General features: G+C 41.6%; 1 protein-coding gene across 1 annotated transcript in view; it reads right to left on the bottom strand.

Annotated features, from left to right (window-relative positions):
* DNAH11 (dynein axonemal heavy chain 11) overlaps nt 1-27688 on the bottom strand; it is a 708797-nt gene that overhangs the window by 236059 nt on the left and 445050 nt on the right. The window contains exons 56-57 of the mRNA XM_030201723.1: nt 17373-17486; nt 15060-15203 (exon numbers count right to left, since the gene is read on the bottom strand). Of these exons, the coding sequence (XP_030057583.1) occupies nt 15060-15203; nt 17373-17486 (258 nt within the window). The remainder of the gene's footprint in view (nt 1-15059; nt 15204-17372; nt 17487-27688) is intronic.

Genomic DNA, 27688 nt, shown 5'->3' with positions numbered 1-27688 from the left:
ACTTTGGACTGCAAGCAAACATTGGCCTATAACTTGGAGCAGACTAGGCTCTACAGACAGTCCACTCACCTTATTGTTTCTTTTTGATCCCAACAGGAAGGGGGTCACCATCGGGAAATGCACAATTTCTAACTGGCTGGCAGATTGCATTTCTTTCACTTATGCCCAAGCTGGTCTGACCCTTGAGGGTTCTGTTAAGGCTTATACTATCAGATCCATGGCTGCATCGGTAGCTCACTTGAGATCAGCCTCTATACAATAAATTTGCAAGGCTGCACTGTGGTCTTCAGTCCACACATTCACATCTTGCTATTGCTATTGAGCAGAATACCCGATGTAATGGTCGGTTGGGACAGAGAATTCTGAAGAATTTGTTCATGGTCTATAATCCAACTCTACCCTCCTAGGCCCATTTTGTTCTGTTCCAGGCTGCACTCTCACACAGCATGTATACAGTTTCAGGTTGATTAGTATTTTGAACTCACTGTTGCAACGTCCAATTGTCCTACTATTGTTGTTTTCGGTGAGCCTGGTAGCTAGGGATTCCCACTATCAGATCTGGTCTGTTTGTCCTCGGAGAAAGTAAAGATACTTAACCTGTAGCAGGGTATTCTCCGAGGACATTAAGCCAAGTCATTCTACATACCCTCCCACCTCCCCTTCGAGTTGTTTTTGTATAGCTGGTCCTGCGCTCTCACGACGGGTGGGAAGGTACTCACACATGAGAAGTGGGGAAACTGGCCCGTGCTCTTAAAGCTATATATGCTGTGAAAGCGTTCAGCACCAGGCAACACAGATGATGTCACCCACATGAGAGAATGACTGGCCTGCTGTCCTCAGAAAATACCTGCTACAGGTAACTACCTTCACTTTCTCAGCCCTCTCCTTCTCTTTTCCCCTACTTTCACTTTCTCTCCCCTGTCCTTCTCTTTTCCCCCTCTTCCGACTCATCTCACCTTCTTTCTTTATTTCTTCCCCTCCTCCTTTTTTTATATTGGTTATGCTGCAAACCACATAAAAGAAAACTTGCAGGCACTCTCTGGTATATCAAGACTTTCCAAATAAAATAAATAAATAAAAAAAAGTAACAAAAAAAAAGACCCCCTAAATGGCCTGGAGAAGATAATATAAAATAGGGCCAAATGTCCCTGAGTGTCTATGAATGAAAACTCAAGGCATTGTGTCTGAATGTGAAGCCCAAAGGAGTAGGACAAAACTACCAGGCCAAAAATAACTAAAATTAAACTTCTGGAATATTTTTGAGTAATTTCCTTGATATAAACAGAGAAATTAGGTAAGGCAACAAGTCTATGCAATGTGTCTCCTCTTCCACACTTACACCCATATGATTTTACACTTATTTATCTCATCTCAACATAAGAACTGCCAAACTGAGTCAGACCAAGGGTCCAGTCTCCAACAGTGGCCAATTGCCAGATCACAAGCACATGGCAGAATGCCATAAAATAGATAAAGTCCATACTGATAGGCAGTGCTTTTCCCCAAGTTTATCTTAATAATGGTTACAGATTTTTCCTCCAGGAACTTGTCCATACTTTTTTAAAATTAGCTATGCTAAACGCTTTTAACACATCCTCTGACAATCAGTTCCAAAGCTTAACTGTGCACTGAGTAAAAAAATATTTTCTACTATTTAGTTGAAATATACTACTTAGTAACTTCATGGCATATCCTCTTGTCCGTGTACTTTTTGAAAGAGTAAACAATTGATTTGAGTTTACCCATTCTACCCACTTAGGATTTTATAGATCTCTATCATGTCTCCCCTCATGTCTCTAACCTCTTTAGCCCTTCCACATATTTGAGTCATTCCATCCCCTTAAATCATTTTGATCACACTTCTCTGTACCTTTTCTAATTCCACTATGGGGCGTATTTTCAAAGCACTTAGACTTACAAAGTTTCATAGTAACCTATGGAACTTTGTAAGTCTAAGTGCTTTGAAAATGAGCCTCTTTATCTTCTTTGAAATGTGGCAATCAGATTTGCTCACAGTACTCAAGGTGTGATTGCACCATGGTGCAATACAGAGGCATTACAAAATCCTTTGGATAACTTCAGGAGTCTCTCATGATCACTTTGCCAAATACACTATACCACTGAGCCAGCTAGCTTTTATACATGCCATGAAAAAGATTAGACTGGTGAGGCATGACGTCCCTTGGCTAAATCCAGGTTGGCTTTGTCCCATTAAATCAAGACTATGTGTTCAGTAATTTTATTCTTTAGAATATTTTCAATCATTTTGCCTGGAAATAATGTCAGGCTCACCAGTCTGTAGGTTCCTGGATCACCCCAAAACCTTTTGGTATTATATTGGGTACCTGCCAATCTTCAGACACTATAGATAATTTTAATGATTGATTACAAATTACTAAAAGTAGAAATGCATTTTAATTTTTGTGTTCTTTCAGTACCCTGGGATGTATGTTATCTGTGCAGATGCTAAGTTCAGATTGTCATACAGGCCACAAAAGGAGGCAAGTGCAGCAGGACACCCAAATCTTCCTTGTGTGTTACAATGAGAAAATGTCTGGAGTCTCTGCTCCTGTGACTTGTGCAATGGGCCTGGTTGCTATCACTGGGCAGTTGCTATATGCTTCTAGTGCTTTGGAGGGAGATATAAAAGGCCCTGAATCTAGAGACTTAGAAGAGTTCTATTGTGGAGATGTAGCAACACTACCTCCATAGCACTGTGGTGTCCTGGAATTAGTCTGAGAGGGGAGAGGAAGGACTCAGGAGGCTGCAAGGAGAGGTACCTCTAAGCCTAAAAGGAGAGAGTTTTTCACACTAAGTCAGCTAGGCCAAACCCAGGGAGGAGGAGAGTGGAAGAGGCTGGCAGAATCCAGGAAGAGTTTAAAGAAAGAAGATGGTGGCTGCATCTTAAATCTGGGTGGCTCATTTGGCATTCTTACTGAATTACCTTAACAGAGAAGAGAGAGAGGTGACAATATCTGGAAAAGCTAAAAGAAGCTGGTAGCGCAGTCAGGAAAGCAAAGATGTAAATGGAAGAAAAAATAGCCAATACGGTAAAATGGGGGGAACAAGACATTTTTTAGATATGTTATACTAGCCATTAAGCCCGTTAAAACGGGCGAGTTTTTTTAATTTCACCTCCATGTGCAACAACTCTGCTCTGTCCCCTGCCCTCCCCACATGTCCAGCAACCCTCCTCTGTCCTCTTCCCTCACCCCATGTGCAGCCACCCTCCTCTGTCCCCTGCCCTCCCCTCCATTGATTAATGAAAAAAAGAAATGAAATAACGGGAAAAAACATTTAATAATTGATTTTTACAGTACACTTTTATATACAATGTTTTTTGTGTACACAGAATTTGATCCTTGGATCAATTTTCCTTGTTCTGATGTCTGATTAACTAACACTTTAACGTCGGAAGCCTTTCTGACTCTTGAAAAGGCAACATATAGTTGTCCATGGCTAAATACTGGGTTGGGTAGGTATATTCCTACCTTGTCTAAAGTCTGCCCTTGTGATTTATTAATAGTTATTGCAAATGCAAGGTTTACAGGGAATTGACGCCTTTGTAGTTGGAATGGCAGTCCAGAATCAGTAATAAGATCTATTCGTGGAATGAATACTGTTTCACCTTGTGCACTGCCAGTTATGACTTTAGCCATTATTATGTTTGGTTTTAAGTCGGTAACAATCAGTCTTGTTCCATTGCATAGACCTCTTTTAGTATTTAGATTCCTCAATAGCATAATAATTGCTGCCTTTTTTATTTTCAATGTATGAGGGGCAGTGCCTGAAGGATGTAATGTGTGAAGGAATTCTATTGGGTATTCGCTGACATCATCACCATGCTCACTGATGAGTTTGTCTGAACTGAGGTAAACTTTTTCTTCCTCTTTCAGCTTACTCAGAACTTGTAGATTGATTTCATTGACATGTTCATTTTTGGGGGATAAAATAGCTCTTCTTGAGTATGTTTCAATATCTTTTGATAACAATGTTGTTCCAAATATATCCGTAATAATATCCTCAGTTAGCATGGAGGATGGTATTTCAATGATGTCTTCATGTAGACCCACATTATTTGTTAATTCACCATTGCCTAGTTTAATTAGCCACTCACTATACTTGTGGTCTGTCGACCTCATATTAGTTGTGAGTTTCAATTGTTTGAATTGATTCCAATTTGTATTATACTTTATTGAAGACTGAACAACTTCTGATGAATTGGCACCAGGAATTACAGGTAAACATTGTCTGAAGTCACCACCCAATAATAGTAGTTTTCCCCCAAAGGGAATACTTTGTTCATGTGTTATTTCCTTCAGTAAACGTTCCACACAATCCAGTGCTAACCCAGGTGTCATGGTTGCTTCATCCCAAATGATTAATATGGCATCATTAATTGCTTTTGCTTCTTTTGATGTAATTTTGATACCTGAGACGGATGTTTCATTAAGTTTCAAAGGAATTTTAAACTGTGAGTGGTAGGTTCTTCCAGATTTGAAAAGATTAGCGGCAATTCCTGTAGATGCAACGACCACTGGAACTTGTCCATTACCTCTAAAGTAACTTAGTAATGTTCTATATAAATGTGTTTTTCCTGTTCCACCTGGGCCATCTAGGAAAAAACATGTATTTTGTGTTGTCTTTGAATAGATTGCATTTTTTATAGTCTCATAGGCTTCTCTTTGTTCTTGGTTTAATGTTGCTTCCAATTCATGCGATATTTGTCTCTCAAGTTCGTCATCGATTGCATCGGTGAAGTTGTTTGGCAGGTTTTGCAAAGGTATTTGTATTGAGAAGTCTTTGCATGTTTTCCCATGTGCCATCAAAACCTCTTGTATATCTGTTAATGCATATGATGTACACATTTTGCAATGTTGTGAAACTGAATGGCCATGCTCTCTGCAGTAGTCTTCAATTAAAGAGTCTTGATGGTTATCCCATAAAGTGGACATGTCAGTCAGGCCACTATAGATACAAAGGTAAATGCCTTAAAGTTGTGGGCATACCAGTAGATGCAGCATCAGCTAATGTAGCATTCCACACATTGTCATCGGTTGTTAAACCTTTTGCTTTTGCGACTTCAAAGTATGTGTTGTAGTGAACTGCATCAATGGTTTTTAGAGATTGAAAAGAAGTTGCTCCTGGGATATGCAGTAGTAGCAATCTTAAGAAATATCGCTCAGTATCACAGATGTTAACGGGATACATCCTTCCAATTGTTTTCCCAAATCCTGCTTTTCGAGGTTGCCATTTGTGATTTGTTGGATTAAATACAAAGTGTTCTGGTATTTCAGTGTATTTGTACACTCGTGCGGCATGATTTTCTTGATTAAGTTTGAACCATGCAGTTAAAGTGGTGTCCTTATCTTGTTGCAGAGCTGTTGATACACTTTGAAAATTAGGTTGATATACAACAGTTTGTTGTCCTTCTAGATGAATGGATAGTCTCATTATGGAGTGGCTTTGCTGATGCATTTCAAATCGAAATATTCTCCACATAGCGAGAATCAATGTAAGTTTGTACTTCATCAATTGTGAAATGTAGATTTGCGCAATCAATGCCTTTAAAAGCATATTTGAATAAGTATTTCACTGATTTAAATGAAGCACAAATTTCTACATTAATGTGACATTTGTAACGGAGAGATAAGTAAGGATTGTAAGGAACAACCCAACGATTGTCAATGTTATATTTACCAACTATTACAGGATCTAATTTTCTTCTACGATAAGTCGGATATCCATCTTCATTTGCTGCTGTTTCATTCTGAAACTTTTTTGGAAAGCCTTTGCAGCACTTTCCATCTACTAAGCATGGAGAATGTGGATTTCTCTCATCACATGGTCCATGTATCATGGTTGTTGTTATAATGTCATACAAAAGAGGTTGTGTTTTTGCATCTGGTATTTCTGCTGATACTATTCTTTCAATTGTGAGTATATCATTTGGTTTGTCTCTTGAAGCCAAAGTAAATATCATATGTGCATGTGGTAGTCCTCTTTTTTGAAATTCAATTACCTGCACATATGCGTTTATTTTTCCTAAGATTTCATCCTTTACAATTTCTTCCATAAGTTCTTTAAGTTTCAGTCTGAAGACCCTATCTACCAAGTCTGGTCTATTTTCAGTTCTTTCTCCAGGTGCAAGATTATCAGTAATTTCTTTCCACTTTGGATTACATGTCATTGTAATGAAAAGGTCTGGTTTACCATATCTCATTGTGATTGCCATAGCATCTTGGTAACACTGTTGCATATTTCTTGGGCTTCCAGTGAAAGTAGATGGTAGAATGATTTTTTTCCCCGCATTTTGTGCATCTTCATCGTCTTCAACATAGGTTAAGTCATAACGTTTTTCAACTCGTAGTTCTTTTTGCTTTGTTCGTATGAAGTTAAGGTCATTGCTTTCAGCTTTTACATAAGCATCAACAATGTATTGTTGTGTCAAGCGACCCGCTCTTAATAATGGGTTATAATTTTCTCTTATTTGGAAGTAGTATGAGTAATATTGTTTTAAAGATATTTGCCTGGAGCTGGTTTGTTTTACATTGTGTAAAGCTAATCCAATGCCCCATGTTTGTTCTGCATTTGGGAATAATATGGGATAACAAAGTGCATCGACATTTCTGTCTCTATAGTCAACGCGACAGGTTGCTTGTACAGTTTTGTTAGGTCTCAGATGTACCAATAAATCTCTGTTGATTGGAGGTTCTCCATCAGAACTCACAAACACCATGGCAACCTCATTGCAACGTTGTGGATTGTATGTTCTTGGATCCGTGTTCCTGTTGTTCATAATTGCCATATGTACAGTTGTTGTGGTAAATTTATTTCCATGTAGTTCTTTTTCTACCTCATGCATCATTTTTGTATGCTTTAGCTAATGGGTTTGAACCAATAATAGCAGCTAGCCTTTTCATTATGTGTGGTTTGCAAGCTTGATTTGCTGGATTGTTCATCCTTTCTTCATTTGCCAGTGTCTCATCTAAAATATATAACTGTGCATATTTTGGGTCCTTATCTTGAGGTGGATGAAGTGTTCCTGCAAGATGATACATTTGTCCGTGTATTTTGAAACAGTAGGGTCCAAAACCTCTAGGAACATTAATTTTTGCTCCCACTGATACAAATGCTAATGCACTATTATATGATCGTATATTTTTCATAAATGTTTTTGAATCTGGATCTCGTGCAGTCATCAAGTTCTTAATGTATTCATTTGTAGTTATAGGTGGTAAATGTATAGACCCTTTATTGCAGCAAACATTAAACTTCTTATCTGTTGGTCTCTCATTTTTAAAGTGTTTTGCATTACAATGTTCACAGATTTCGCAAAAGTTGCCAAGGCTGCTACTGTTTATATTTTTTTCCTGAAACTCTTTTAATGTTCTTAAAGCTTTGTGTCGTGTCATTTGAAGGTCCATTAAGTGTTTGTTGATTCTTGATTGTTGACGTCTGTGTCTTTCTTCATGTTTTTGTAGTTCACTGCGATGTTTTCTGTAATTGCGTACTCTTTCCTTTTCTGCATGTTTTTGTTTTTCTGTTTTATTTTCATGTCTAATTCTGTTTGAGCTTTCCTCTTCTTCAATTCTAAATCATGAGCTGCCTGCTCAGTTCCTGTGGTGTTTATTTTTCGTCGTGGCATATTAGTTGTTTTAGGTTGTTTTTTTAATAGTAGTGTTTCTGTTTTGTTACAGTCCTTTTCTTGTTCTGATTTGTCTGTGTAGTTCAAATCAGTTGTAATGTTGTTGTAGTTGAGTGTGTGTGAGAGAGAGAGAGAGCGTTAGAGAAAGTGTGTGTCTGTGTGAGAGTGAGGTGGTAGTACTCCTTGTCACAGTGGAGGGTCAGTGGTTTGGTGTTTTTTTCTGTTGTCTGGCCCCCCCTCCTTCTTGTATTATTTTGTGTGTGTGATAGACAAAGTGTGCTGCGTGAAAGTGTGTGTGTGCGCGTCTGTGTGAGTGAGAGACAGAGCGTGTATGTGTATTAGAGAGTGAGTGTTAGTTGCTCCTTGTAGCCGTTGTTTGTGGGCTTTGAAATGTGAGTTTATGTGTCAGTGAGCTGCTAGGACTCCCTGTCACAGTGGAGGGGGTCATTGGCTCCTTATAGCCAGTTGTTCTATGGTATAAATTAGTGCTCTTTTTTCATTGGCCTGCCCCCACCCCTTTTTCTAATATTGTGTGTGTGTGTGTGAGTCAGCGAGTGATAGATAAAGTGTGTCTCTCTGGGAAACAGAGAGAGCATGAGAGTGAGGTGTCACAGTGGATTGGGTCAGGTGGTCCTTATGGGGTTTTTTTTTAGGTTAAAATCAGTGCTGGTTGTTCTTTCGCCTGCCCCACCCTTTCTTCTAATATTGTGTGTGTATGTGTGTGTGTTTGTGCTTGGGTGAGAGAGTGAGTGAGTGAGAGAGAAAGTGTGTCTCTCTGGGAAAGAGACAGAGCATGAGAATGAGCTGTCACAGTGGTGGTGTTTAGTGGCTCCTTATATCCATGTGTTGCAAGGTGCAAATCAGGGTTTTGTTTTTATTTGCCTTCCCCCACCCCTTCGTTTAATATTGTGTGTGTGTCGGTGTGTGAGAGTGAAAGAGAAAGTGTTTTTATGTTGGAAATTGACAGTGAGTGCTAGTTCTCCCTGTCACAGTGGAGTGGGTCAGTTTTTTTTTTTGTTTGTTTTGGTTTTCTAAGTAGCAAATCAGGGTTTGTTTGTAATTTCTCTGCCCCCACCCTTTCTTCTAATATTGGGTGGGTGTGTGTTAGGGTCAGAGAGTGAGTGAGAGACAAAGTGTTTCTGTCTTATAAAGAGACGGACAGCGTGAGAGTGAGCTCACAGTGATGGTGGTAGGTGGCTCCTTATATGCATTTGTTATAAGTTGCAAATTAGGGTTTTTTAAAATTTGTTCTCCCCCTCCCCTTCTTAGAATATTGTGTGTGGGTCTGTGTGTGAGAGTGAGTGAGAGATGAAGTGTGTTTGTGTGGAAAAGAGACAGTGAGTGTGAGAGTGAGCAGCTAGTGTGTGTGTGCGTCTCAGTGTGAGTGAGAGTGTGTGAGTGAGTGAGAGAGAGTGCTAGGGAGCTGTTAGTACTTTCTGTCTCAGTGGAGATTCAGTGTCTCCTTGTAGGCAGTTGTTAGAGCAGTTTGAAAGGCAGGCTCGTTTTGCAGTCGCGTGCTGGTTTCTTCCCCTCCCCCCCCCCCCACATGTTGTTGTTCCGCCCCTTCTGCTGACTCGTGCTGTTCAGTGAGCCAAAGGGGCGGGACAGCTATGCCTTTGCTTCACCCAGCAAAGCAGGACGTGTGTGTGTGTGCAGCGAGTGAATGCACCTGTTTACCTTTTGCTGTTGGCTTCCTGAACGGTTTTGGATCCCTGCTTGGTTTCTGGTGGTTCTCTTCTCTCCTGCATTAGTTTCTCCTCGGCCAGGTCTCCGCATTGGCTCCTCCCCGGATGGTAGTGCTTCTGGCCATTGGTTTTTTTTTCCAGGGCTCCTCCCTCTCCTGCTATCCTAGTTCTTGTCCAGACTCCCCCCTCCCTACCCCCTCTGATGTCCACGCCCCCTCCTTTCCTCCCTCCTCCTCCGTTTTCCATGTCCATATCCAACAACAGAGAGCCTGCCATTTGACAGCGATTTACAGTGCTGCTCCCCTGCCATTTCCACAGCTCCTCCCTCTGCTCCTATCCTAGTGGTTGTCCATCCTCCCTCCCTTCCCCACCGATGTGCACGCCCCCTCCTTCACTCCCTCTCCCTCGGTTTCCACCAAGTGTCCTCTCTCCTGTGTTCCTGACTTGTTCAGTGTGTGTGTGTGTTTACTGCATCCCTTGTTTCCCTGTCTCCTCTGCTGTTTTCCACGCCTCCACCGTCCCTCCCGTTGCCGAGTTCCATGCCCTCCTCCGTAGTTGGAGATTTATTTGTGCTGCACCTCCGATGTACATAGCTCCTCCCCCTTCGGATTTCCACGCCCCCTCCATGCCCATGTCCAACAACAGAGAGCCTGCCATTTGACAGCGATTTACAGTACTGCTCCCCTGCCATTTCCACAGCTCCTCCCTCTGCTCCTATCCTAGTGGTTGTCCATCCTCCCTCCCTTCCCCACCGATGTGCACGCCCCCTCCTTCACTCCCTCTCCCTCGGTTTCCACCAAGTGTCCTCTCTCCTGTGTTCCTGACTTGTTCAGTGTGTGTGTGTGTTTACTGCATCCCTTGTTTCCCTGTCTCCTCTGCTGTTTTCCACGCCTCCACCGTCCCTCCCGTTGCCGAGTTCCATGCCCTCCTCCGTAGTTGGAGATTTATTTGTGCTGCACCTCCGATGTACATAGCTCCTCCCCCTTCGGATTTCCACGCCCCCTCCATGCCATTTGACAGCGATTTCCACAGCTCCTCCCTCTGCTCCTATCCTAGTGCTTGTCCATCCTCCCTCCCGCCCCCTCCGATGTCCACGCCCCCTCCTTCCCTCCCTATTGGCTGCATTATGTCCAGAACAGGAGCTGCTAGTGGAGGCGGGGCTTGGAGTGTTGCTCCTTGAACGTTCGGTGTGTACTGCGCATTTGCGGTGAGTACGGTCACTCGCCATTTATATGTTTGATTGTGAGACTCAAAGGTGAAAGGATGAATATGTAGAAGCTGATAAAGATAAGGTGGAATTGCTTAACAAATATTTCTGTTGTGTGTTCACAGCTGAAGGGCCTGGAGCAGGACTGTAGAAAACAAACACAAATATGAATGGAGGTGTGGTAGTCCTTGAACGATTTTCAGAAGAATGTGTTCATGAGGAGCTGAATAAAGTAAAGGTGGACAAAGCAATGGGGCCAGATGGCATACATCAGAGGGTACTGAAGGAACTTAGGGAAGTTCTAATGGCTCTGCTGGTTGACCTTCTCAATGCTTCTCTAGAGTTGGGAGTGGTCCTGGAGGACTGAAGAAGAGCAGATGTGGTCTCTCTCCACAAAAGCAGAAGTAAGGAAGAGATTGGGAACTACAGGATGGTAAGTTTGGTTTCTGTGGTAAGTGAATTACTGGAAACACTTTTAAAACACAGAATAGTAAAGTTTTTGGAATCCAATGGATTACAGGACCTGTGGCAACATGGTTTCACTAGAAACAGGTCTTGTCAGACAAATCTGATCAATTTCTTTGAGAGCTGGATTAAGGGAAAGCGCTAGATGTGGTATATTTAGATTTTAGCAAAGCCTTTCACTCGGTTCCACATAGATGACTATTATGTAAACTGAGTGCCCTCGGTATTGGCCCTAAAGTGACTGACCGGGTTGAGAACTGGTTGAGTGGAAGGCAACAGAGGGTAGTGGTTAATGGAGCTCATTCTGAGGAAAAGGATGTTACCAGTGGTGTGCCCCATAGTTCGGTTCTTGGGCTGGTTCTTATTAACATTTTTATTAACGTTCAGTGAATCCAGACTGCCCCAATTTGACTGCCCCTATCGGACCGAGATTGTAAGCTCTTTGAGCAGGGACTGTCTCTCTCTGTTAAATTGTACAGCGCTGCGTAACCCTAGTAGCGCTCTAGAAACGTTAAGTAGTAGTAGTAGTCGTAAGTGATATTGCTGAAGGGCTATCTGGTAAGGTTTGCGTCTTTGCAGATTATACCAAAATCTGCAATAGGGTAGACACCCGTGCTGTTGTGAACAACATGAGGAGAGACTTAGGGAAGCTAGAGAAATGGTCTGGAATTTGGCAGCTAAAATTTAATGCGAAAAAATACAGTCATGCATTTGGGCTGCAAAAACCCAAGGGAGCAGTACTGTTTAGGGGATGAAGAACTTCTGTGCATGAAAGAGGAACAAGACTTGGGTGTGATTGTATGTGATGATCTTAAGGTGGCTAAACAGGTAGAAAAGGTGACAGTGAAAGCTAGAAGGATGCTTTTGTGCATAGGGAGAGGAAATATCCAGTAGGAAAAAAGAGATTTAATTTAATTTAATTTTTGTTACATTTGTACCCCGCGCTTTCCCACTCATGGCAGGCTCAATGCGGCAGGCAATGGAGGGTTAAGTGCCTTGCCCAGAGTCACAAGGAGCTGCCTGTGCCTGAAGTGGGAATCGAACTCAGTTCCTCAGTTCCCCAGGACCAAAGTCCACCACCCTAACCACTAGGCCACTCCTCCACCTCAGATGATGATGACCCTGTATAATAGTGTTTACCAAGTCTGGTCCTGGAGTACCCCTTGCCAGTCAGGTTTTTAGGATATCCATAAAGACTATGCATGAACTTGATATGCATACACTGCCTCCATTATATGCAAATCTCTTTCATGCATATTCATTGTGGATATCCTGAAAAACCTGACTGGCAAGGGGTACTCCTGAATCGGACTTGGGAAACACTGCTGTGTAAGACTCTGATGAGACCTCATTTAGAATATTGTATACAATTCTGGAGACCGCACCAAAAAGATATAAAGAGGATGGAGTTGGTCCAGAGAGCGGCTACTAAAATAGTCAGTGGTCTTCATCATAAAGCATATGAGGACAGACTTTAAAATATCAATACGTACACTTTGGAAGAAAGGCGGGAGAGGGGAAGTACGATGAAGTGTTTAAATACCTACGCAGCATAAATGCACAGGAAGCAAGTCTCTTTCAATTAAATGGAAGCTCTCGAATGAGGGGGCTTAGGATGAAGGTGAAAGGGATAGACTCAGAAGTAACCTGAGGAAATACTTCTTCATGGAAAGGGTGGTGAATTTATGGAACGGCCTCCCAGTGGAAGTGGTGGAGACAAAAACAGTTTCTGAATTCAAGACAGCTTGGGACAAGTATATAGGATAGGGAGTAGATGGCATGGATGGGCAGACTGGATAGGCCATATGGTTTTTATCTGCTTACAATTTCTCTGTTTCTAAGTGTAGAAGCCAAGCACAGCCCTCTCATCCTGCTGTCACTTCCCTTCCTGGACTGATGGACCCCTTGTTTATTGAGCTGGAGCTGAAGAGGCTGGATCTGTTGGTAACCTGCTTCAGTCTGTCCTGTCCAAGGAAGGGCATAAAAAGGATGTTGAACCACATGCTACTATAAGTCTGGATCATACAGCACCTTCTGCTGAACCACAAGTACCAGTGCACATGATCACAATGAACACTGAGGTGAGAGGGCAGATGGAATCTATTGAACCAGTAAATGTGGGGAGCAATTATGAATGCCTGTAGATGAGTGGAGCCTTCAGTGTTGGAGAAATGAATCGACAGAGAGAGCAGAATTCTAATGCAGCAGTGGATGGGGCCCAGTGGTGAGGTCAGTATGGAAGGTACTGCAGCTTCTGTTTCTTTTGTGACTTTGCCAAGCTCCCTCATGGTAAGACTGTCCCCCATTACTTTGCATTTGATATGGGAAGCTATTGCAGTTCTGAGTAAACTTTTGCTGCCTCATGTTAATACCTTGGTGAGCATGATGGATAACTTGTGTCCAAAACCAAGCACCTATCTGTGAAGTTAGTCACTATTAAGTCTGAAGAAAAGGATGTTACAAGTGGTGTACCGCAGGGGTCGGTCCTTGGGCTGGCTGGTAAGGTTTGTCTCTTTGCGGATGATATCAAACTCTGTAATAAGGTGGACACCCCGGAGAGTGTGGATAGCATGAGGAAGGATCTGGAGAAGTTGAAGAATGGCCTGAAAATTGGCAACTAAGATTTAATGCTAAGAATTGCAAGGTCATGCATTTGGGTCACAAAATCCCAAGGGAAAGGTACAGCATAGGGGGTGAAAAGCTTCTGTGTATGAAAGAAGAGAGGGACTTGGGGGTGATTGTATCTGATGACCTTAAGGAGGCCAAACAGGTAGAAAAGGTGACTCTCAAAGCCAGAAGGATGCTTGGGTGCATAAGGAGAGGGATGACCAGCAGGAAAAAAGAGGTGATCGTGCTCTTGTACAAGTGTCTGGTGAGGCCCCATTTAGAATACTGTATGCAATTTTGGAGACTGCACTTACAGGACGGAGTCAGTCCAGAGGATGGCTACAAAACTGGTCAGCGGTCTCAGTCATAAAACATATAGGGACAGACTCATGAACCTCAACATGTATACGCTGGAAGAGAGGCAGGAGGGAGGGGATATGATACAGAAGTTTAAATACCTTGGTGGCGTTAATGTACAGAAGGTGAGCCTTTTTCAAATGAAAGAAACTTCTGGAAAGAGAGCGCATAAGATGAAGTTAAGAGGAAACGGGATTAGGACGAATCTGAGGAAATACTCTTTCATGGAAAGGGTGGTGGATGCATGGAATGGCCTCTCGGTGGAGGTCATGGAGACAAAGACTGTGTCAGAGTTTAAGAAGGCACGGGACGGACACGTGAAATCTCTTAGGAAAAGGAGGAGTTAGTGGTTACTGAGGATGGGAAGACTGGATGGACCATACAGCTCATATCTGCCGTAATGTTTAAAAATTCAGCACCAAAATGAAATTCGCCTAAGTGCATTCTATAACATACCTCTCAATTTAGGCATATTTTATAGAATAAGCCTAAATTTCCACCGAGCACCGGTCTACGTGACTATATTTAGTCGCAGGCAGTTACGCCAAGTAAAACCTGGTGTAAATGTCAACTCTTAAATTAGTCGTGGACTGGGTGTACTCTACAACGCACATAGATTTTAGAAAATCCCATGACCCACAAATTCCACACCCATGGCCATGCCCTCTTTTCAACTATGCGACTTACAATTTATGTGTAGCATATTATAGAATACGCTTAGACAGTTCTGCAAGTAAATTCTAATTGCCAATTAGTGTCAATAATTGCTTAAGTTGCAATTATCAGCACTGATTGGCTTGTTAACCAATTAGGGTATGCACATTAAGAAATACACTTCGATTTCCACACGAAATCTCAGCACGATATACAGAATCTGGTGGATGGTGCCTCAATTTAACACAGATAAATTACAAGAGCACACATAAATATATGTAAATGGATTTGGTTTTACCATAGAAAGGAAATATATAAAATCCATGATCTTTTACCCTTTGCATGTACAAGGATTCCTGTTTACTGCTGTTGAACTGCACATAAGACTGAAAAGTGAATTGAGCTATGACCATGGAAAGAACCAACCATACTGTACCTTTCCCATGAATACTTTCGACGCTTTCCAGCTTCTGTCTTTAGGCACTTTTCCCTTAGAAGCCAGCAGAACCATAACTGCAGCAGTAATATTGGTGACAGCAACAGGTGGGTTTGGAAAGGCCTTCAGCTCAGAAAGATTTGCCTAAGAACAAAGCAAACAAACACTTAAAAAAACAGAAGAGCAATGACCGCAAAAATATTGTCCTGAAATAGTCAAAACAGGAATGGTGAAAGAAATCCATTGGAAAGCACAATTTTAGACAACAGGAAAATGAGAAGAGTATTCTGTTCACACCAATTAAACATTTACAGTCACACACATTAGATAGGCTGCTACCAATCTTCCGTTTGCTCAGTATCTTTGCTTTTGTTGATGCGCTCTCCAAGGAGGCATTATTGTCAATGCCCTATTAACTGTTGCCACAAGAAAATTTGCAGCAAAGGCACAGTGTGATGATGTTAATACCATTCCATGCTGTGGATAATATATGGATGAATTTGTAAAATAATCTGAAGCCACATATGGCATATGAATGAACTGATACATAAAGGGAACAGAGATGGAGAGTACACAGGGCAGCTGAGCTCAGAGAACACTAAAACTATGAATGCTTTTTTTCATATTGCATTTCCTTAAAATTTGCACAACACTAAAGTGTAACACAGTTTACTCTCAGCAGTAAAGATAGGCATCATTTGGGGTGGACATGGGGTTGTGGTACATCCTTTCCCCCCTACATCCAATGAGTGTTTTTACCTTTTGCACCCTCCCCGCCCCCAAGGCAAACTATACCTATGGCAGTAAAGTTTAACATGGCCATATAACTTGCTTTTGATTTTCTTGAATTTCTACCTTGGAAATAAATTATTGTAGAAGGATGCATATACAAACTCAGAGATAGCCAGTTTTGCAATTGTTATCTCTGATTGATGTAGTAATTCAAATGAAAATTTCAGAAATAGAAATTACAGGAAGGTCAAGAAAGCCAAGACTCTTAAAAGTCTGACTATAAAACTGCTGCATAGTACTAGTTTATAATTCTTCATGTTATAGCAAGAACAGATGAAGAACAAGTATTCATATTTTCTATCATATTCATGTCATATGCTATGAGAATAACTCAAGAGAGGGAATGAAAGACACCTTAAGGTTGACAGCAAATAAAATTTTGTCTATTTGCAATATTGTTATGTGGCTTGGGCTGCCTTGTTGGTCAGACTGGATGGACAGTGTAGGTCTTTATTTGCCATTATTTACTATGTTACTTTTAATTCTACCTTCTAGAAGCCTTATTTCATGCACTCTAGTTCTAGAATGTCCCCTCATTTGAAAAAGGCTTATACCTTTCAAGTTTTTAAAAGCATGCATCATATGCAGCTCCTCAGTACCTCTCCACTCTCATCTCTCCCTACATTCCTCCCCGGGAACTCCGTTCACTGGGTAAATCTCTCTTATCTGCACCCTTCTCCTCCACTGCTAACTCCAGACTCTGTTCCTTTTATCCTGCTGCACCATATGCCTGGAATAGACTTCCTGAGCCAGTCCGTCAAGCTCCATCTCTGGCCATCTTCAAATCTAAGCTAAAAGCCCACCTTTTTGATGCTGCTTTTAACTCCTAACCCTTATTCACTTGTTCAGAACCCTTATTTTATCATCCTCACTTTAATATTCCCTTATTTCTTGTTTGTCTGTCCTAATTAGATTGTAAGCTCTGTTGAGCAGGGACTCTTCATGTTCAAGTGTACAGCACTGTGTACGTCTAGTAGCGCTATAGAAGTAGTAGTAGTAACAGAACAGAAAAATCTTCAACAGTGCACACACTGTGGACAGTAATTCTATAACAGGGTACCCACTATTATGTTAAGTCTATTCTATAAATAAAAGTAGGGTCTACTTTTCTTTATAGAGTACTAGCACAAATGGCCGAAAACATGCATTCACTAAGGAGTGATTACTTACACCAGCCCTATAGCTGGTACAAATGCCTATACCTAGGTTTAGCACATATGCATGTAAATGATAAGAATTCTATAATTTATGTTCATACCTTTGCGATCGGCCCAAATTCCGCCCATGCGCACATCCACTAGCAAAGTACATGCCATCAAATCATGCTGCATACTTTTCTGCATAGCAGTATTATCTATGAGGCCACTAACATCTATAAATTACTAGAATACCACCATTTACGTGCCCTTCTGCCACCTTTTGCTCTTACAATAATTTTTCCCTAAAAGCAAAATGAAAACAAATTCCACTCCCCTCGTTTTTTTCTTATTTTCACCATTCTTGGAACTATGTTTTATTTACCTTGTTGAGTGTATTAAGGGCTGCTGTGGCTGCCACCAAAGCAGGCTCAGCTTTAACTAGGTCAGCTTCACAGTCTTTCTGTTGTAGAGATACCTCTTCTTGGATTGCTGCAACCTAATGACAGAAAGGTTCATAAACCAGTATAAAATGGTGCTCCCTTCTTTTGTTAATCCACTGCCTTCCTGTTTCTTAATAAAATTGAAATTACATGTGTCATGTATGCCTTTTAAATTTTGTAAAACATTTCCTTTGTTTTGGGCTTTTAATCCACATGTTCTCTCCATGATAGCATCCAGTCTGTTAACTTTTTCCCTGCTCTATCTCCCCATCTTCAAATCTGACAGAAAAAAAAACTATTTCTCAAAAGCTTCTTCTAGAGCAGGGTGCACAACCATGGTCTTCGGGCCCACACCCAGTCAGGTTTTCAAGATTTTCACATCCAATATGCATGAGATTGATGTATTTGCATACAATGAAAGCAATACATGCAAATCAATCAAACTCAATTGCAATCATAGGTCACTACTATACTTCATAGGCCTCTGTATATTCCAGTATGAATAAACAGTGTTATGTTGTCGGCCGAGCTATCGCACTTCAAAGATGAGTATACAGTTATGAAAAGTTAAAAAAAAAGGTTAACTTGAAAAATGAGATTTTGTAAGATAACAATCAATACAGGGTGGTGGCGGCCAGAAACCGGTGAAGACTGCGACAAATAAGTCACTGTGTGTAGGACGTTTTAACACAGTGTATTGTTACTGAGGTTTATCGGCCCACACCATAACACTGTTTATTCACACTGGAGTATACAGAGGCCTATGAAGTATAGTAGAGACCTCCAATTGCAATTGTATGAAATCCAGCATTTAATCACAAGCGCATGGGCTATTGGGTAATCAATCAAACTCATGCATATTCATTGTGGAAATCTTGAAAACCCGACTGGGTTTGGCTCTTGAGGACCATGGCTGCCTATGCCTGCACTAGACCCTTTCAGCCCTTTTCCTTCTGTTCCTGTGGATCTCAAACAGATTTGGTTTTCAGAGCAACCAAATGCACAAACTAATTGATTGTTAGGCTTAAATATGGAGAATTCTCCGCATTATTAGACACACCAAGTTTTATTTAGATGAAAAAAATTAGGAAAAAAAAATTACATGGCTGGATCTACATAGTCCATTGCTGCCTTCCTCACTCTTCAGCAGTCGGCAGGATGGGTTCCATCAGTCCCAGGGGCCTTCTCTTTAGTCTTTGGACTGCCAGAGAGCCAGAAACTGGCACATCTTTGGCCTTGTAGGACATCAAGAGAAGTGAGAGGCAGAGCAATTTCAGCCCACTTTAAAAAAGTGCCTTAGAGGCTCATAAAATACAGTATTTCATGCATATTAGTTATTTTCAAATACATCTGCTTGTTTGTCACTACTGTGCCTGTCACAATTAATCTACTAGTATAAAATTCCTTCCTATCATATTTATCATAGCTGTCACACTCACACATTTTTTTTTTTTGAGTAGACTGCAGTCCTTTTGTACAGGGACCTTTAGCTTTCTGAGCTTGTCATATTCTGATTTGGAGAACTAACAATTCAGTAATTATTTTATTTAAGTTTTTGGTATTGGCACTATTCAAACAATAGCTGGAGAGCCAATGAATTGAATAATTACAGTGATGAGAATAATTTCTCTCTACACAGCACTTGATTACATTGCATAATACTCATAGTTGGAAAAACTGTTGTGGCCCATGTTCTGACCCTAAAGTAAAACATATTTACTCTAATATCACACCTTTGAAGAAAATTATTTTTTTAAATCTATGTTACTAAAGTTCAAAGACTAGAATGACAAAAATGAGGTGAAAAGAACAAAACATAAAACCAAGTATGCTCACTGAGCCTGATTTATGGAAGACTTCAAGTACTGTACTCAATTCTGGTCGCCATATCTCAAATAAGATATAGCAGAATTAGAAAAGGCTCAAAAAAGAACAACCAAAATGATAAAGGGGATGGAATTCCTTCCATATGAGGAAAGGCTAAAGAGGTTAGGGCTCTTCAGCTTGGCTGAGGGGGATATGACTGAGGTCTATAAAATCCTGAGTGGTGCAGAACGGGTAAAAGTGAATCGCTTTCCATCGCGGGGACGACCAAAGTTCATGAGGGCGCGTCGGAAGCATAGCAAAGGCAGGACTGGGGAGTGCTTAACACATAGGCGTCCTTGGTCGATAATAGAAAAAAGAAGGGCGTCCCTGACGAGCACTTGGCCGACTTTACTTGGTCCATTTTTTCTTGTGACCAAGCCTCAAAAAGGTGCCCGAAATGACCAGATGACCACCAGAGGGAATCGGGAATCACCTCCCCTTACTCCCCTAGTGGTCACCAATCCCCTCCCACCCTCAAAAAAACCTTTAAAAATATTTTTTAACAGCCTCAGATGTCATACCCAGCTCCATGACAGCAGTATGCAGGTCCCTGGAACAGTTTTAGTGGATGCAGTGCACTTCAGGCAGGCGGACCCAAACCCATCCCCCCTACCTGTTACACTTGTGGTGGTAAATGAGAGCCCTTCAAAGCCCACCAGAAACCCACTGTACCCACATGTAGGTGCCCCCCTTCACCCCTTAGGGCTATGGCAGTGTTGTACAGTTGTGGGGAGTGGGGGTTGGGGGGCTCAGCACTCAAGGTAAGGGAGCTATGCACCTGGGAGCAATTTCTGAAGTCCACTGCAGTGCCCCCTAGGGTGCCTGGTTGGTGTCCTGGCATGTGAGGGGGCCAGTTCACTACGAATGCTGGCTCCTCCCACGACCAAAGGGCTTGGATTTGGTTGTTTCTGAGATGGGCGTCCTCGGTTTCCATTATTGCCGAAAACCGGGGACGACCATCTCTAAGGTCGACCTAAATGTTGAGATTTGGGCGTCCCCGACTGTATTATCAAAACGAAAGATGGACGCCCATCTTGTTTCGATAATACGGGTTTCCCCGCCCCTTCGTGGGGACGTCCTGCGAGGACGTCCTCAGGAAAACTTGGGCGCCCCGTTCGATTATGCCCATCCACTTGGTGCTTATTCTATAAAGGAAAGTAGGCACCTACTGTCCTTTATAGAACAGTAGTGTAACAGGTGAAATACCTATAATTTAGTCATGAGAATTTATGCCAGCTTTAGAAGTGATGTTAACTACTTGCATCTAAATGCTCGAGATATGTACATAACTTACAGTTTTCCATAATTTATGATCATATGAGTCCCATCCACGCTCTGCTCAAACTCTGCCCATGCGTAGGCCCATCTATCAAATAAGTGCTATGTAAGGTATGTGTGCATCTACAGAACAACTTTCAGAGGGATTTTTGTCATTCACGCGTATATTGCACACATGCATGCACAAATAAGTACCTTCTTTAATTACCTCATTAACACTTGACCAAAAGGCTTGTGACATATAAGGATAAAAACTTGCCTAGGAAATATTCAGAATAGATAAAACTATCAGCATAAGTACATAATGACATTAGAATAGCCATACTGGGTGAGACCAACAATCCATCCAGCCCAGTATCCTGCTTCCATCAGGGGCTAATTCAGGTCACAATTACCTGGCAAAATCCCAAATAGTAGCAAGATTCCATTGTACTGATCCCAGGGCAAGCAGTACCTTCCCCCATGAGGCTATGTTTGAATAAAATGACTTTGCTAACCAGTAATAGGTATTCTCTAAGAACAGCAGGATACCAAGTCTTAAAAACATGGGTGATATCATATGATGGAGCCCAGAGTTAGAACATGACATAAGCATTGCTATACTGGGACAGAACAAATGGCCCATCAAGTTCAGTATCCTGTTTCCAATAGCGGCCAATCCAGGTCACAAGTACCTGGTGAGATATCAAAAGAGTAAAACAGATTTCATGGTGCTTATTCTAGAAACAAGCAGTGGATTTTCCCAAGTCCATCTTAATAATGGCTTATGGACTTTTCTTTAATGAAATTATCCAAACCTTTTTTAAATCCTGGTAAGCTAACTGCTTTTACCACATCTTCTCGCAACAAATTCTAGAGTTTAATTACATGTTGAGTGATGAAATATTTTTTCTGATTTGATTTAAATTTACTACTTAGTAGCTTCATTGCATGCCCCCTAGTCCTAGTAATTTTGGAAACAGTAAACAAGCAATCCACGTCTACCCATTCCATTCCACTCAGTATTTTACAGACCTCTATCATATCTCCCCTCAGCCGTCTCTTTTCCAAGTTGAAGAGCCCTCATCTCTTTAGCCTTTCGATATAGGGAGGTTGTCTCATCCCCTTTATCATTTGAGTCACCCTTTTCTGCACCTTTTCCAATTTTGCTATATCTTTTTTTTATGATGCTGTGACCAGAATTGCACATAATATTTGGGATGCAGTCGCACCATGGAGCTATACAAAGGCATTATAACATTCTCATTTTTGTTTTCCGTTCCTTTCCAAAGAATTCCTAACATTCTAATTACTTTCTTAGATGCCGCTGCATACTGAGCAGAAGGTTTCAATGTATCATCAGCAATGACACCTAGATCCTTTTCCTAGGTGGTGATTCCTAATGTGGAACCTTGCATCATATAGCTATAATTTGGGTTCCTCTTTCCTACATGCGTCACTTTGCACTTGCTTACATTAAATGCCATCTGCCATTTGGATGTCCCAGTCTTGTAAGCTCCTTTTTGCAATTTTTCACAATCCTCTTGTAATTTAACAACTTTCAATAACAATGTCATCAGCAAATTTAATTACTGTACCTCATTAGTTACTGACGTAAAAACAGAAGAGCCAAACCCTCGCAGTCAATCAAACAGACACAAACACAGCAGAGGTGACTAAAAAAAGTAGCCAGATGATGTGAAAAAGTTCAACAGTTTATTGACATCCAAGACTCAACATGAACCGTGTTTTGGCCTATTAGGCCTGCATTAGGAGTCTCTTGAGAATGTGAACATATGTATCCACCTGTTGTTTAAAACGTCTTAAGTTTAAAAACAATCAAATCATGTTATCAGAATCTGTAGTGAAAAACGTGCCGCACAGCCACCACCCGTTACACAGACTTATAGGCTCTTTATAATCTAATTTCTTCTCATTATTTATCTCCTCATCCATTTGTCCTCCTAGGTGACCCTAATCTTCATTCGAATAACTTTCTGATCCACTTGCCTATGATTTTTTAACATTTAACATTGATATAGACCTCATCCAGTTAGTCTCCACCCTTGATGTAGATATTATCCGATCTCCCTGCCTCCAGTAGTCCCCGTCTTTCTACTCTTCATGTCCCCGGGTCTGAACATACCTAGGTATCTTTTTCCTTCACCCTTCCTCCAGCTTTCTTGTCATCCCTTTCTACTCGCTCCTTCCCGCAGATTTCTCTTCTTACCTTTCTACTTGCCCCACCTCAAACAGAAAACTTCAGTCCTTAACTCCAGAGATTTTCTTCAAAAATTGCAAAGATTTCCCTTCAGATTTCTCCTTTTTACCAATGGATGACCAATGGGCTCATTTTCGAAAGAGAAGGGCGCCCATCTTTCAACACAAATCGGGAGATGGGCGTCCCTCTCCCAGGGTCGCCCAAATCGGCATAATTGAAAGCCGATTTTGGGCACCCTCAACTGCTTTCCATCATGGGAGTGACCAAACCTGTGGGCATGTCGGAAGCATAGTGAAGGCGGGACTGGGGCGTGCTTAACACATGGGCATCCTCGGCCGATAAAGGAAAAAAGAAGGGCGTCCCTGATGAACACTTGGCCAACTTTACTTGGTCCTATTTTTTTTTACAACCAAGCCACAAAAATGTGCCCTAAATGAACAGATGACCACCAGAGGGAATCGGGGATGACCTCCCCCTACTCTCTCAGTGGTCACCAACCCCCTCCCACCCTAAAAAAAATTTTAAAATATTTTTTCCAGCCTCTATGCCAGCCTCAAACATCATAGCCAGCTCCATGACAGCAGTATGCAGGTCCCTGGAGCAGTTTTAGTGAGTACTGCAGTGCATTTTAGGCAGGCGGACACAAGCTCACCCCCCCCCCCCCACCTTGTTAAATTTGTGGTGGTAAATGTGAGCCCTCCCAAACCCACTGTACCCTAGGGTGCCCGGTTGGTGTCGTGGAATGTCAGGGGGACCAGTGCACTACAAATGCTGGCTCCTCCCACAACCAAAGGGCTTGGATTTGGTTGTTTCTGAAAATCGGGGACAACCATCTCTAGGGATGACCATCTCTAAAGTTGATCTAAATGTGGAGATTTGGGCATCCACGACCGCATTATCGAAACGAAAGATGGCTGCCCATCTTGTTTCGATAATATGGGTTTCCCCGCCCCTTCGACAGGACGTCCTGCGAGGACACCCTCAGGTAAACTTGGGCGCCCCGTTCGATTATGCCCCTCCACGTCTCACTTTGGAAGTGAGTATACTCTTCATACTGCTCTTGACATATCAGCTCCACTGCATCTTTCTTCTTCTAAATGTAGCACTTCAGAACCATGGTTCCACCTTTGCTGTCAAATATACGTACTGAGTATATTTGGCAAAAGACTTTATCTGCTAGCACTCTTGAAATGTTTAGAGAAACCTCCCACTATCACTCTGCCAATCTAAGAAAGGCAAAGTGCACATACTTGAAAGGTCTGCATAGCCAGGACCAGAACATCTCCCATCTATACCGTTTACTGAATCAGCTCACAAACTCATCAGTTGCAATGACTTCCTCTGTGTTAACAGCTAATGATTTTGCTGTAGGTTTTTATGATATAACTGCACTTTTAGGCAGTCCCAAACTGCCTATCTTGTTACTCCTACAACCCCAATACCAGGCTCCTCCATCCCTGCACCCCTTGTTCTTAGAGCCTCTCTCTCCCTTTAGTCTCCCATCCCTGGCTCTTCTAAAAAAAAATGATATCATCTCTACGTTCTTACATAGTTTGTTGCTCTGATTCATCCTCCTCTTAGCCACTACTCTCTGGAGTTCCTCAGGGTTCAATTCTGAGGCTAATACTGTAAGTGGTCCTATTACTAAGGTGCGCCATAAAGTGGCCTGCGCTGGTATAGATGCGTGTATTGGACGCGCGCAAGTCCATTTTTCAGTGCACCTGCAAAAAAGGTCTTTTTTGCCGAAAATGGATGTGCAGCAAAATAAAAATTGGCGTGCGTCCATTTTGGGCCTGAGACCTTACCGCCACCCACTGACTTAGCGGTAAGGTCTCATGCATTAACTGGGCGGTAATCGTCAATGTGCATACACTGCCAATTACCGCCTAATAGCGCCACATGGTAGAAAATAAAAAATATTTTCTGCTGCACGTTATCAGGCGCGCGTAAAAAATGTAATTACTGCCTGGGACTTGTGGTAACCAGGTGGTAGTTCCAAATTGGCATGCATTGGATGTGCGTAGTCACCTAAGCACCTTAGTAAAAGGGCCCCTAATATTTTCTTGGCTTCTTTAACTCTTTTGCTTTAATCCCTGGGTTTTAACTTCTTTATCTATGCCGACAATATTCAACTCTTCCTTCCATTTGATTCCTGATCCTCTTCTAGCTATGCCACAATTTCTAATGAGTTAGATGCACTTGCAGACTGGCTAGCTGAAAACAGCCTGAAGCACGACCCAAGTAAAACTATAGATATGATATTTATTTATTTCCCAACCCCCCAGTACAAGTATTCCAAATTTCACCATTAAAGGTAATCCTCTTCCTTACTCCACATTAAGAAAAATCTTGGGTGTTACCTTGGATTTTGGGGGGAGGGGCTCAGCATGTGCGGGAGACCCGGCATTAGTGGCCAAAGTGCACCTGCAAAATTAAGTGCTGCTCGTTCAGCACAGGTGCAACTCAGGCAGGAGACATCTTTAGCTGGTGGGGCATAGCATCCTCGCCATCAATGGTAATATTTTATAGCTGCAGGGGGTGGGGGAGAGGAAAGGGGGAGAGAATATCTGGCCCCCTCAATCTACTTTTGGGAACCCCCACAAATGGACTTCTGGCTACACCCCTATCTTGGATAATACACTCCTTCCACTCCCATATTTGAAAGATAGTATCCTCTTCTTTCCTTATTCTCAGACTCATCCGTTCCATTTGATCCCTTTTGGAGCATTGTTTTCTTCATATCCTCTTACATTCTTTGGTATTATCTCGTTCTTATAGGTCTGCCTGCTTATCAGACCCACAGATTACAACTAAGAATAAATCAAACAAACATAAGCAATAGAAAATTACAGCAGTCAAAATATTCAAATAACAATACAAAGTATGTAAAACTAATACAAAACACCATGGTAAAACTTCTTCACAGTTGCAAGAAATTCGATCACATCACTCCACCTCTGAACATATGCTCCCAGTAGCCTATGGGATTCCTTATAAACTTAACATCTTGTGTCATCAGATTTAATCCTCTGGTCTACCCTCCTTTCTGGCCAGTCTTGGTTCCTTACTCCTCTGCAAGGACACTCCGGTCCTCAAAGCAAGGCCTCCTAATAGTCCCATCCTGCCAGGTTTTCCTGGATACCATTAGAAGTTCATGTTTTAGTGTGGTTGGTCCAACTCTTTGGAATGCCCTTCCCCTCTACTTGAGACTTGAAGCATCTTTTAGCAAGCTCAAGTGTCAGCTTAATGCTTACTACTTTTCTCTGATACCATAAACCCAGCTGTTCTGTATAATTGCTTGCTATTAGTTACACATTGTTCCAAAACAAATTTTTTCTATGATGGTCATTATTATTTGCAGACACAAGGTATCGCTATGGGGGCTTCATTAGCCCCTTTGGTAGCAACTCTATTTGTAGCACATTTTGCGCAGAAAGTGATTTATCTATCTCCTTGGTTTGCCTATGTCACCTTTTGGAAGAGATTTTTAGACAATATTTTATTTCTGGTGGGAGGGGGCATTGGAACAAATAAAAGCTTTTTTTTGCATGGCTCAACACCAAGTCTACGGCTTTACAATTTACTATGATTTGGCACAAAGAAACAATTGAGTTTTTGGATATGAAAATGATTGACCATGGCCAATTACACACTACCATGTTTTGCAAAGAGGTGGCAAGGAATATTCTGTTACATTTTCAGAGTTCTCACCCTTACAAATTAAGAGCTAGTCTTCCTATAAGTATATATCTTAGAGTACGGCGTATCTGCTCTAGAGAGAATTATCAAGCAAGTGAATTGCACAAAGATTTCTGGGCAGGGCTTATCCCCTTAAAGTCATTAAGAAAGTGTATTTTAGAGCTAAATTTACACAGAGAGATCTTTTATTACAATATTCTAATAGAGACTCTGAAAATAGGGTTGTAGCAGTACTGCCCTATATGATGGGTAGTTCTAAAGTTACAGCTTTGATTCATAAATATTGGGTTCATCCTGTTTTGCAAAAAGGCCCCATAATAGCTTATCAGAGGGGCAGAACCATTGGAGAAATGCTTTCATATAAATGTTTGGAATATTTACAGTGTGATGAGAATTTAATTGGCCATGTTCAATGTGGTAATTGCCAATGGTGTGCATTAACCATAGAGAGAACTCATTGGCAAATGACAGGTAGCACACGCAACACTGCTGCAAGAACAAATTGTAATAGCAGCAATGTAGTGTATGCGCTACAGTGTCCTTGTCAGTTATATTATATAGGCAAGTCCAGAACTACTACAAATCATTTCTATAGCGCTACCAGTCATACGCAGCGCTTCACAATTAAGACCGATAAAGCAGAGACTGAATGAGCTAAGTCCATAATTAATACTGCTACTTTGACAGCTCCCATTGTTAACCATTGGTGACAAAAACATCATGAATGGACAGACATAAAATGGCGAGTTAGCTTAGCAGAGTTAAAAAAGGTTTGGACGGCTTCCTAAAGGAAAAGTCCATAGACCATTATTAAATGGACTTGGGGAAAATCCACTATTTCTGGGATAAGCAGTATAAAATGTTTTGCACTTTTTGGGGATCTTGCCAGATACAGTATTTGTGACCTGGATTGGCCACTGTTTGAAACAGGATGCTGGGCTTGATGGACCTTTGGTCTTTCCCAGTATGGCAATACTTATGTACTTATGAGTTATTGATCAGATACAATTGGGTAAAGAGGGAGGTGATGTAGATAGGTTACTCATTTATAAGGAGAAATGGTGGATATTTACATTGGGGACTGTATTTCCAGGAGGTTTGAACTTAGAAATAGATTGGACTGCAGCTATGTAAACTCACTGGGTGACATCATCAGGTTGCAGCACTCTCATTGGTGTAGTGTCATGTGATTTATTTAACTATAGTTGAGCATTG

This window comes from Microcaecilia unicolor, chromosome 1 (genome assembly GCF_901765095.1).
Source record: "Microcaecilia unicolor chromosome 1, aMicUni1.1, whole genome shotgun sequence".
Classification (NCBI taxonomy): Eukaryota; Metazoa; Chordata; class Amphibia; order Gymnophiona; family Siphonopidae; genus Microcaecilia; species Microcaecilia unicolor.
Note: the sequence above shows the minus strand (reverse complement) of the source record. Positions and strands in the feature narration are given on the sequence as shown.